Raw genomic sequence first — 11,499 nt, 5'->3', positions numbered from 1 at the left:
ATAACCCACATCTCCCCCTCTCTGGAGTGGTGCCTTCTATGTGATCACTCTCCACTGGTCCTTAAGCACAGTGGAGAGGCAAGCTTGGCTCTAAGGGGAACCTAGGCAGGAGTGGTCTGCATTTCAAAGAGAAAAAAAAACCTATTCTGAATCACCTGCCTCAAAATAAAACCAAACCAAACCCAGATGACTTCCTGAATACTGAGGCAATCTATACAGCAAGTATTTAGGTAAGATTTCAAAAGATGCAATGAATTAGAATTGTAACAGAAGCTCAAGAACAAAGGGTCATATTTTGAGCCTATCCAAGATGTGACAGTTTAATATAAATACAGGTTCAGAAGTGATGAGCTGATCTGCCATCCTGCCTCACAAAGCTTTTGTACGTCCAGGTACACAGAGCTGCCCCGATGGGAGAACATGGCACAAATTAAGGATACTGCATGGGTTACAAATCTGATTTCCCTTGCCTCTGTTGGGGTCTGTGGTTCTGCTCCGATTTTACCTTCGTTTGCTGTTTGCAGAACTTCTCCAAAGACAAGACCCTTAGAAATCTGTGCAAGATGCCACATGCCATTATAGCTATCCCACTAAACTTTGACTGCATCTTGCCACATGATGTAGAACCTAAAGCAGACCTGTAAGTGTAACTTTTAGAGACGGCAAGGAAATCACTTGGGTACACATGCACCGAAGTATTTACATCGAAGCTGGGACTGGTGCACACTTGAGGGAATTTCTGATGCATTTAAGGAAATAACTTACGGGTCTTGGCATACCAACTGTACTTTTATGTGAAACTCTTCGTTTACAGGGCAACTACAGCATTTCTTCTATCAGTCTATATGTACAGAATTTTACAGCACCTCATGCACTGTCCAAAACAGATAGAAATTACAGGTAAATATAGAATTTTTAGATTGAAATATCTGTATATTTAGAAAAATATACATTAGTAAACACAATAAACCAGGTAGAGAAGTGTACCTGTTCTAAAGTCTCACATGCAGGTAACATTTCTGGGTTAAGTCATGGTAGCTTTGTAATGTGGTAACAGACATGAGCATTTTTTGTTTTACCATCCACATACATACATATACACAGACAACTATTTGATAATTTACTTCTCTAAACTACTGAAATATTTATCTTGTGATACATACCACATATCTTAAATGTTTCGCAGCATCTTCACCTCGCTCAGACACACCTATTGTTATCATTAACAGTCAACCTAAAAAGGTCTCCTGCTTCGCATCTGGAAAATGAATGTTTAGTGCGGAATGATATACATGAAATTATTTTAACTCCTCCAAAACACTTCAGACAGCTCTTACATGAAATAATTGTCCTTTGCTCAAAGTCAGCCTTTCAGTATCTTTCTCTCCTAATTGCACAATGCACAGATCTCTTAACACCTGCTCTAGCGTACCCTGACTGTTGTGTAGATGCCTGAAACGGCACCAGCATTCTAAGAACCTCCAAGAATGCTCTGTTTTAAATTAATTCTCATTCTAGTCATCCCACCAGGTAGTGACAAAGGAAGCAGAATACCTGATGAAAATCTGATCTTGCTGAAAACCAAACCAAACCACAACCCACCACCACAAAAAAACCAACCCTTTCCCCCCCCAACATTACAAACTGCCAATGTGAACTCCCACTTTTCAAGGTTTAATGGATACATGCAAGGAATGTGATGTTTAGGTGAGGATTTTCCCCTTACAACCTGCATGTGGACATCCAGTTAAAACCTGCAGACACTTTGATATGATCTTTGCCTGCAACCTAAGCAAGCCATCTTCTCCTATTGCTTCAGAATGGTACTTCCCAATAGCATCTACACTACCACCACCAAATGGTCAGCCACTAGGCTCCACTCTGCTAAGTGCTGGATTTTGAAACACTGGGAACCTGCATCAAAAGCTAAAGCTTTAGTTTTTAACAAATACATGGCTGGTTGGAGATGGCTGACTAGGGAGGCTCTTGTAACAATATTCTCCCTGGGATGGAAACAGAAGGAGCAGAGGGGTTTTCCTAACTAAACCTTGGTGCCCATGTTTCATGTGTTTCATCTGGTTAAGTAAATTTATGGAAAAAAGGGATGAAAATAAGTGATAGTTGCAATACAAAGTACTACGGTGTGGAAACAGAGGAATCTTCTCATTCTGTTCATTAGGGAAGAGTGAGCTCAGCCCACTTTTGGCATCACATATAGAGTATTTTCTAACTCGTAATGTAAAAGGCATCGTATCTGTCCAGACAGCACATCCTATTTACAGCATACGTAGCTCTCCTATTCCACAGTAAATAAACACAGTTTAGTCACGTCTAGCATATAGTGCCAAGAGCAAATCATTAGTCATGCAATGGCTTTGCTATCGTTGCTGCTACATACAACACTCAATCCATTTCTCAAAGCAGCCTCTGAGTGATAGGATCACAGAACATGTCTCCTGGGAAAGGAAAAGTCTCATGCTGGTGCCACATTTAAAAGCTTTGCCAAACTTAAACAAAACCAGAGGAAAACACATCCTGAAAAATGTAACAATAAAACAAAGTTTTCCTCAGAGAATTTCAGATCCCCTCTGAGAGACCAAGATCTCAGTACCAGGAGCCACAAGGATTACCTGTGCTATAAACAGCTTCAACTAATGTTTTCCACACACACAGATCTCAAGCCCTCCTTGCCCTTTTTACCCCGCAGCAACCAACTTCATAGGCTTTGCAAAAATCACCTGTAGTATACGGGTGTTTGTCTGGAGGGGTGTTTGAGATTGACACTTTTCCAATACTGCATCAACTCCATTTTTCTTTTCCTTGTGCACATAAGTCTTTAAAAGCCCCAGGAAGCAACACTGGTTTACAATGTCTAAGCCTCTTTTCCTTCAGAAATAGTTCTGATGAAGTTGCCTTTCAATAGCATTCCATGTCACACTTTGGTGTTGAGAAAGAAGTCAGAAGCCAGGTGCCTGTCACCAGATGGAAGAGAAATTAAAACAGATAGATGACTTCAGTTCAGACACCTAATCTGGTAAGTGATGGTGAATGTTACTATATACAACAGCTGACATTACAATATAAAATAGGGTCACAAAAAGAGCTAGTCTTAGCAATGAGCTACATTTTCATTTTGTTCTTATTAAGCAGAAATTTACATCAGCATAAGTTTTGATCAATGAACTTGAGCCTAATGTGAATTGTATCAATGAGCCTACTAAGGGAAGACCTGTCATTAACAAAAGGAAGTATGTTGTAAAACAAAAAGGTACAAACAACATCATTGCTTTTTAGCAGTAAGCTTCCAATTCACAAACTAGCTCGTTAAAAATGCAATTAAAACCAATGCAACAAAAAGCACAGAAACTCTACTACATCACGCTCCTAAAAATACAGCAGTTGACCACATACAAATATTCCAAAAATATAGAACCCAGCTGGCTAGCACAGAAAATTAAGCCAAAGATCACCATACAAATATCAAACAATGTCCTAAGAAAAGAAAATGCCCCCCTTTTTCTTAAGCAATGTGTTTTCACAATGTGAATAAATACTCCTAAATGTTAAGCTTCACTCTACAAGGCTCCACGTTACCAGGTTCTCTCCCAGGCTACTTCCCCATTATTCCAATTGCATGGAGTTACCCTGTGTACCAGCTTTCTAATATCAGTCCTTCAGCCACAACAGGCTAACAGGCTGGCTCTCCAAAACGGCCTCATAAGCAGCATGCAAGGTATTGCTTTACGTTATTTGAAGAGACGCATGTAAGGGAACCTACACAACAGTTGTCAAAATCAAGAGACAGAAAGAATTTGTGAAACATCAAGAATGCACCAACATTAAGCGGAAAGAAGCTGGAGCAATGGAGCTGTGTGTTTGTTGCTGCTTTTTAATACTTAAAATTCTGCTCCCATGAAGTTATTATTTTATAAGGAAAAAAAAAACCCAAAGAAATTATAGAGTTCTTTCCTAATAAGAGCTATAGACTTTTGACTGGTTGAACACTGACGTTAACAAGGTTTACAAAATATTATTTCAAGTATCCTTTTTTTAATCACAGTGAAAATGTAAGACCAAGATGTAAGTGTTGAAGTGAATGACTGAAAGTTTCTTAGATGAAAAAGGCAAAGGTACTAAATCAAAACATAGAAAAAATGCTTAAACGCATTTCCTTCATGTGATATGAATAGAAAGGTTACCTGTAAAAAGTTAGAAAAATTAAAATAAATTACATATTTAAGTACACTTTCCCTTCAGCATTTCTATAAAAATTCAGAACAGTGTACTTTGGAATATACACAGAGTAAAAATGCACAGGTGCCGTAGTCATCGCCGGTATCTACACATCGCATCAGCGTCTTGCTGCAGCTGAATTTGTTACTTGAGCTCCTCCTGGGAAACCTCAATATACCCAACTAATTGGGACCCACTGCGGTTCCAGCCTCAGCCTCTCGATAGCAGTCTGCAGCTTCTCGAAGGCTTTGTCTAGGTTGTCATTTACAATGGTCAGATCAAAATAGTGGTTGTATGCTCTCTGGATCCGTGCACTTTCATCCACTGTTTTCTTCAAATCAGTGTCCTGGTGAAGAGATCAGAGAATTCAACCAGGTTGGAAAAGACCTCCATGATCATCAAGCAGGTTTTACAGGTTACTGAGAACATAAACCTTGGTGAATCGTTATAAACATGCAAGAAGTATCCTTTCATTACCTACAACTGACTACTTAAAGAATATATTTAAAAAATAGTTAAGGAAGTCTTCATTTACAGTAAATCCACACAGAAATTAGCTAAAACATATTGAAAGGGTTGAAAAAGTTACGAGCTGTGCCAATAATGTTAAATATGACAACCAAATGTTTGCAAATCTGGCAATTCTTAAGCACGTCAATAGACACACATGAATGATGCACATCAGTTTGTATCTGCAACTGACATTCAATCAGAATGAAAGTGATGCTTTAGGAATGACTGAGTCCATCAGTTATGTAGATATATTTGTGCATTTTATTTCCAAGGAAAGCACAAAAAAAGTCAAAAATTTAAACTAGTGGGAAGTTAAAAGACATTGAAAGATACATTTCTAGTAGAAAAAAACTCTAGAATACCTACAGCTTTTAGAGGCTACATTTCAGCCTTGCTCACCTGATGTCAGATCCTGATGTGTGAACTACTGCTGCATTGTTTAAGTTCTGACATGAGCTACACACGGACTTTATATCCCTACATTACAAAGCCTTCATGAAGTACTGTCACTGAGCACTTTTTTATGTTCCATTAGTCCTACATTCTTAGAAAATTCCTCTGCACTTCTGCACAAAAGCCATTTTTTTCCTAAGCTGTTCTGAGATTTGTCCCCTTGACAGTATTTCTTTTAAAATGTTCATGTCCTGATACAGTTGTAAACAGAAAAGGCAAAATGAAAAAGTAAGCTTCTGAACAGCCTCTCCTTCCCAGTAAATGAAGGAGATGAGCAAACGTATCACTGCAACAGCCACAATTTTTGCAATAGAATGGTTTAGGATGCTAGAAATAATGTAGACAGACCCACTAGCAAGCAGAACATAATACTTAATATAATAACATAAACTTAATAATACAAATGACATTTGTTTTTCACTTGTTCAGGAAGTACACAAAGATGAAATGGGAAATCCTACTCTTTATCTACATGAGTACAGATACAATCTAGAATGCATAAAGATACATAAATGTACATTTAAAATGTAACTATACTCTTTATTCATAAGGACAAGAGAGGCAAGTATGTGCCTTAGGGAATCAAATATTAGAAAGTGTAGGGAATTATTTTTGTACTTGTCTGGACAGTTTTAACCTTGCCTTCTTAACACAGAATCACAGGATGGTTTGGATTGGAAGGGACCTTAAAGCTCATCCAGTTCTAACCCCCTGCCACAGGCAGGGACACCTTCCACTACAGCAGGTTGCTCCAAGCCCCATCCAACCTGGCCTCGAACACTGTCAGGGACGGGGCAGCCACAGCTTCTCTGGGCACCCTGTGCCAGTGTCTCATCACCTTCACAGTAAAGAGCTTCTTCCTAATGTCTAATTTAAACCTATCCTCTGTCAGTTTAAAACCATTCCCCTTTGTCCTGTCGCTACACGCCCTCTCCAGATCTCTTGTAGGCCCCTTTTAGGTACTAGAAGCTGCTCTAAGGTCTCCCCAGAGCCTTCTCTTCTCCAGACTGAACCATGCCAACTCTCTCAGCCTGTCTCCATAGCAGAGGTGCTCCAGCCCTCTACCATCATCCTTGTAGATGCATTGCAAAATTCAGGGTTCACATGGAGCAGGGAGGAAAGGCAGAGCATCCACACAGATACTAGAATCTGTAATAGCCAGAATCCACAACTAGGAGTGACAATCTCTGATGTGGTTACGAGAATGGGATCTCACAGGTTTGAAAAGAAGGAAAGAAGAAATTAAGGGGAAAAAAAAAAAAAAAAGAAGGAAGTAAGACTAAAAATCCCATATTCATTTAGTGGAAATTAAACCACCAGCCTGTTTTTATTGCTCTGAATGCCTTGTCAGCATTATACAAGATATTGTTACTAAGCTGCAGCAGTATTGTGAGCTGCCAGCTAACCATGGCTTTTCTCAGTTCAGGAAGCGGTACTACTCCTTAACTGCTCAGTCTGGCTTTTTTGCTTTGGTCCTGCAGCTGGTAAATTCATGTCCATATAGAGTATTTATAATTTGCTGCACCAAGGAAGCATGTCTCATTTCTCTCCACTACACACAGTGTCTCAGAAAAGGAGAGAAGATCTAAGGAATAAAATGTGCCAGTTCACTTTACATAACAAATCCAAGGAACCCAAAGGGAAGAGAAGCTGTTCAACAGTTCCTGTTCCAGCAGCTCCCAGGCATTCTCAGTGCAGCATGTGCTGCTGCAGCAGTGGAAACAAGGCCTAGTTGCATTCTGTTGTTTGTTGGGTTTTGTTTGTGGGTGTTTGTTTTCTTTACGTAGGCTGCAGTATCTTTCCTAAGGATTACAGACTGCATTTTTAAAGCACACCTACATTACAAGACAAACCCAAAGAAAACTTTTTTTGGGAGAAAGATGTGGAAAGTAAAGGAAAGACATTTACATAAAAGAACAACTCCCACCATCAAATATCTCCCATTTGCTGCAAATAATCAAAGGTGACACTTCACAAAGAACACATGATGAGTAATTTTTGTAATCAACGCTTTTCTGTAAGGGGTCTATTTTTAAGAAAGAAGCAATCTGCCTTACACATAGTACTTGATTAACTTCTACTAAGTAATCAGCAAAAGCCTTGCCTTACTTTTCTTAAAGACATTCATTGCAGAACAAATTCTACCTAAAATGAAAGGTAAAATCCAAAAATAATAATATCAGAACATCTTGTTCAGAGCAAACTAAATGTGAAGTGATCTGCTTACAGTGAGAAGTTTGGTTGTAATTCCAGCATCTACCACAGCCTTGTGCATAGCACGCAGAGTCTCCAACTCCGGAGCAGCAATAAACACCACATAGGGCATGAATTCAGAAGTCCTCAGTATTTTCAGGGCCTAGAAGCAAAGAAGAATTAAAAAAAAACCCCGAAGTTTGAGAATGACTCACCACACATCACCGTTACTTAAGGGGCACTGCAGAACCAGTCTGTTACAATAGGCAGAAACACATAAGTGACGATTCCTATTTCTATTTCAGAAACTCCTACACTGCTTTTTGAAACGCTCAACATCATTCTTTCCTTGGCTAAAAAGATTATTTATGACTCTGTAAGCCTCCCATTCTAAGCAGAATCCTTGTTGGCTTTTTTCCACCTAACTCATTCCAACTAAGTGCCATAAACGCAAGAATCCAGTTGATATTGTAATCTTCAAACCACATAAGAAGACTTCAAATTTAAAGGCACACCACTTCAACACTACAATCCTACACTTGCAGTATAGCGTTATGAATGATATACCTGTGGATTCACGTCCAAGATGCAGGTCCTTCCTGTCTGAACAACTTCAAGGATGGAATCAATTTTGGTGCCATAAAGATTTCCTTCATATTCTCCATGCTCTAAATATCTGCCAGCTTTAATATCCATCTCCATTTCAGCTCGTGACACGAATCTGTACGCTTGCCCATCTTTTTCATCATCCCTGGGCTTTCGTGAGGTAACTAAACAACAAATTTAAAATACAAATTGAATGTTTTCTTTTTGCATTTGGAATACAAATATGAGGCTGGATTGCCTGTTAGGGAAAGTAAAATACATATTAACATACAATTATAATTGTTTCATATACAATTAATTATTCTGATGTAAGTTTCAAAACTGAGCACAGCCCCTCTTGCTCCCTTTATTTCTATTCTTTTCCTATATGTTGCTTACCATTTGCCTATTTCCTTTGTATTACTCCTTCACACCATATACAATACTCATTAATGTCATCTTCTGAATTATTCACTTAATGTAATATTAAAGTGACTCAGAATCAGATGAAAGCTTAACTCTCAAATGCCAAATATACTTCTGAAAATAACTGAGCACACATCAAACTCTGCACTGTCCTGCCCCCCCAAGCCTCAGCACATAACTTCGCTCACTGTATTTGCCCTGTTACTCAGGGCAGAATTACCTGAGCTAGCTATAAAGAAATTAACTTAAATATCAGAAGAAACACAGCCACTGCAGCAGAAAATGAATGGAGGCGAGCTAATGTTGCTTTCTGGGACAACTTACCCTTTGAAGGAAGGTGAATTCACTGCAGAGATTAAAGCCAATTTTTAAGTAAAACATTAGCAGCTCTCTTGGGTATTGGCCATACTGTGCAGTGCACGTGTTATTTAAGCAAGAAAGTGAAAAGAAAGTAAATAAAATAGAAGTATCAGGTTATTACCAACTTCACTGTCCTAACACCATGTTATTTATCCGTTCTTTGCATTTAATCAGACTTGAACTCTTAAAATATATTAAGTGCTCCAGTGAGTGGTTCCCTTTGTAATACTTGTATCACCACTGGGTGACAACCATCACTTGGTGCAACTTGGTGATACAAGTGGAAAGCATTCGCCCCCTTCCAGTAATTCCTATCAGCTTTGTTATTATTGAAAACTTGGTTGAAATGATCTTCTGAAGCTGCTAGTAGTAAAGCAGTAAACAAATTACTAGAACATCTAGGCTTTAGCCAATATTCTACACAAAGATTAATACTGGAATGGTTAATACAATTAACAAATCATAGCAGTATGAGACAAATTTTGAAGAATGAGCTTTACCAGTTTATAGCATACAACAGTATATGTATGTTTAGATGTAACACATATATATGGGGGGAGGAAGACAGAGAGAGGAGATATATATAGTGAAAGACTCCATATACAATAAACTGTGTACTGCATGTGCATGATTAAATTGTCAGATTACTAAATTGGAATTTAATGCCCTTAAAGGGTGCTCAAGAGCTCCAAGTAAAAGCATTTTAACACTGTGTTGCATTACTTACATATATTTAAATATCTATATAGTATTTTAGGGAAAACAATAATTCTGAAGGCTTTTAAAAAGGGAATAAGGAATTTTATAGGTAGTAAAAAGTTTCTTCCTATTTTGCCAGTATGAAGTAGTAAGATTCCCAGAGGAGGATTTCTTTTACAAAATTAACAGAAGTCAAACTTGTTGTCAGTTACACATAGCAATTCTAAGTGCCAGTTTTGGCACTAGAGAGATTCAGTAAACGAGACAGACCAGTTCTCTCATGTTGCACAATATATCTTTCAGACCTCTCCCTCCTCCCCGTTATCAGATCTACTTGTTGCCCACTGAGAACTGAAGGGAAAAGAGTGGGTTTGAAATGCTGAAAAGCAGCTGGAAGGAGGAGAATAATAATGAGGCTTGGGTGGATGTCTCTGGACAGCAAACAGGAGGGGGCATTAAAGAAATAAAGATCTTGCGAATCAGCAAAGTAACCTTCTGGAAAGAAGGCAAGAAAACAATGCTTCAGGAAGAGAGGAGGGGTTTTTCTGAAGTTGATAAGGAGAGAAAGAAAATAAGAAAGACCATGTGCTTGAGGCTAGATGTATTAAGACATAACAGTACCATACAAATCTTGGAGACCACACACACTTCAGTTTTATTGGAAGTGTTGCTTTTTCCTACATTTCTGATACTAAAGAAACAATTTATAATGCCAAGGATGCTTCTACAGATGGAAAACTCCATGGCACACCTGAGAAACTCCACTGGCTGTTCATTACAGAAGAGTGTTAGGAACTTCTAGAATCCTCTCAGTAACTGATGGTGACCAGCACTGAAGAAACCTAGCAGACTGAAACACTGCACATACAAAGTTGTTTTATTGCACCATCAGTAACATTTAACTGGTAGTGACAAATATTTTCACTGTCATCATATGTTAGCTCTGTTGCCTGAGAAGATGAAGAACCTTTTGTTTTCCCATGCTACATAACTTTCATATTCTGACAAAATTCCTCCTACCCTGAATCACTGGGATAAACATCAGGTATTTTCCAGATAATCAGACTCATAGTACAATACTACAATAGGAGTGCTGGCAACTTACATGGCACTGTGGTTCCAAACCTAGTAGGATTCAGTACTATAAACCTGTTCTTCAAACTTCTTCGTCCCACTCCTTGGGCCCCAATTAAGACCAACGTTTTCCTCTGAAAAGGAGGCATTTTGGCTACTTCTTCATAGATCTGGATTTCATGACGATCAAATTCTACATTGAGAAATGTACAAAACCAATTAACACCCAGACAGTACTGTAAGAAAAAAAATTAAGCAGTCATGCTATATATAAACAAACCATATGTGAATATAAATAGTACTCCAAGGGCATTAATTCTGACGCAAGCTTTCTTACTTTAAATTGGCATGGGAATAAAACAGTTACCCCTTCATGGACAGCATAAGTCACATTATTACCTTTACTTCCAGTGAGAAAGTCTGAGATTGACCACAGTGGGAAAACTGATCAAGAATTGGTGAGCCTTCACAGCATCACAGAATTCTTAAGGTTGGAAGGTATCTCTGGATGGCATCTGGTCCAACCCTCTCCTCAAGCAGGGCTACCTGGAAATCATGCTCAGGACCATGTCCAGGCAAGCTGTCAGTTATCATCAAAGAGGGAGACACAACAACCTCTCTGGGCAAACGCAGTCATAATCCCAGTGGAAAAAGTGTTTCTTGATGTTCACAGGGAACATCCTGTGTTGCTGGTTGTTGCCTCTGGTCTTGTCACTGGACTTCTCTGAAAAGAGCCTAGCTATGTCCTCTTTGCACCCTCACTTCAGGTATTTATACCCACTGATGAGATCCCTCTGAGCCTTCTCCAGGCTGAACAGACTCAGCTCTTCCAGCGTCTCATAGGAAAGATGCTCCAGTCCCTTCATCATCTTCGTACATCCATATTTCTCTTGCACTGAGGAGGAGCCCAGTTCACGTGAGGTGTGGCCTCATCAATGTTGAGTAGAGGGGAAGGATCACATC

General features: G+C 39.0%; 1 protein-coding gene across 2 annotated transcripts in view; it reads right to left on the bottom strand.

Annotated features, from left to right (window-relative positions):
- Window positions 1-304: 304 nt before the first annotated feature.
- PALS2 (protein associated with LIN7 2, MAGUK p55 family member) overlaps window positions 305-11,499 on the bottom strand; it is a 64,495-nt gene continuing 53,300 nt past the window's right edge. For both annotated transcript variants that reach the window (XM_062622550.1, XM_062622549.1), the window contains exons 9-12: window positions 10,568-10,729; window positions 7,960-8,162; window positions 7,427-7,555; window positions 305-4,579 (exon numbers count right to left, since the gene is read on the bottom strand). In XM_062622550.1, the coding sequence (XP_062478534.1) occupies window positions 4,403-4,579; window positions 7,427-7,555; window positions 7,960-8,162; window positions 10,568-10,729 (671 nt within the window). In that variant the 3' untranslated portion in view covers window positions 305-4,402. The remainder of the gene's footprint in view (window positions 4,580-7,426; window positions 7,556-7,959; window positions 8,163-10,567; window positions 10,730-11,499) is intronic.

This window comes from Pezoporus occidentalis, unplaced genomic scaffold (genome assembly GCF_034315485.1).
Source record: "Pezoporus occidentalis ecotype Australia unplaced genomic scaffold, CSIRO_AGI_Poc_V1 ctg243, whole genome shotgun sequence".
Lineage (NCBI taxonomy): Eukaryota > Metazoa > Chordata > Aves > Psittaciformes > Psittacidae > Pezoporus > Pezoporus occidentalis.
Note: the sequence above shows the minus strand (reverse complement) of the source record. Positions and strands in the feature narration are given on the sequence as shown.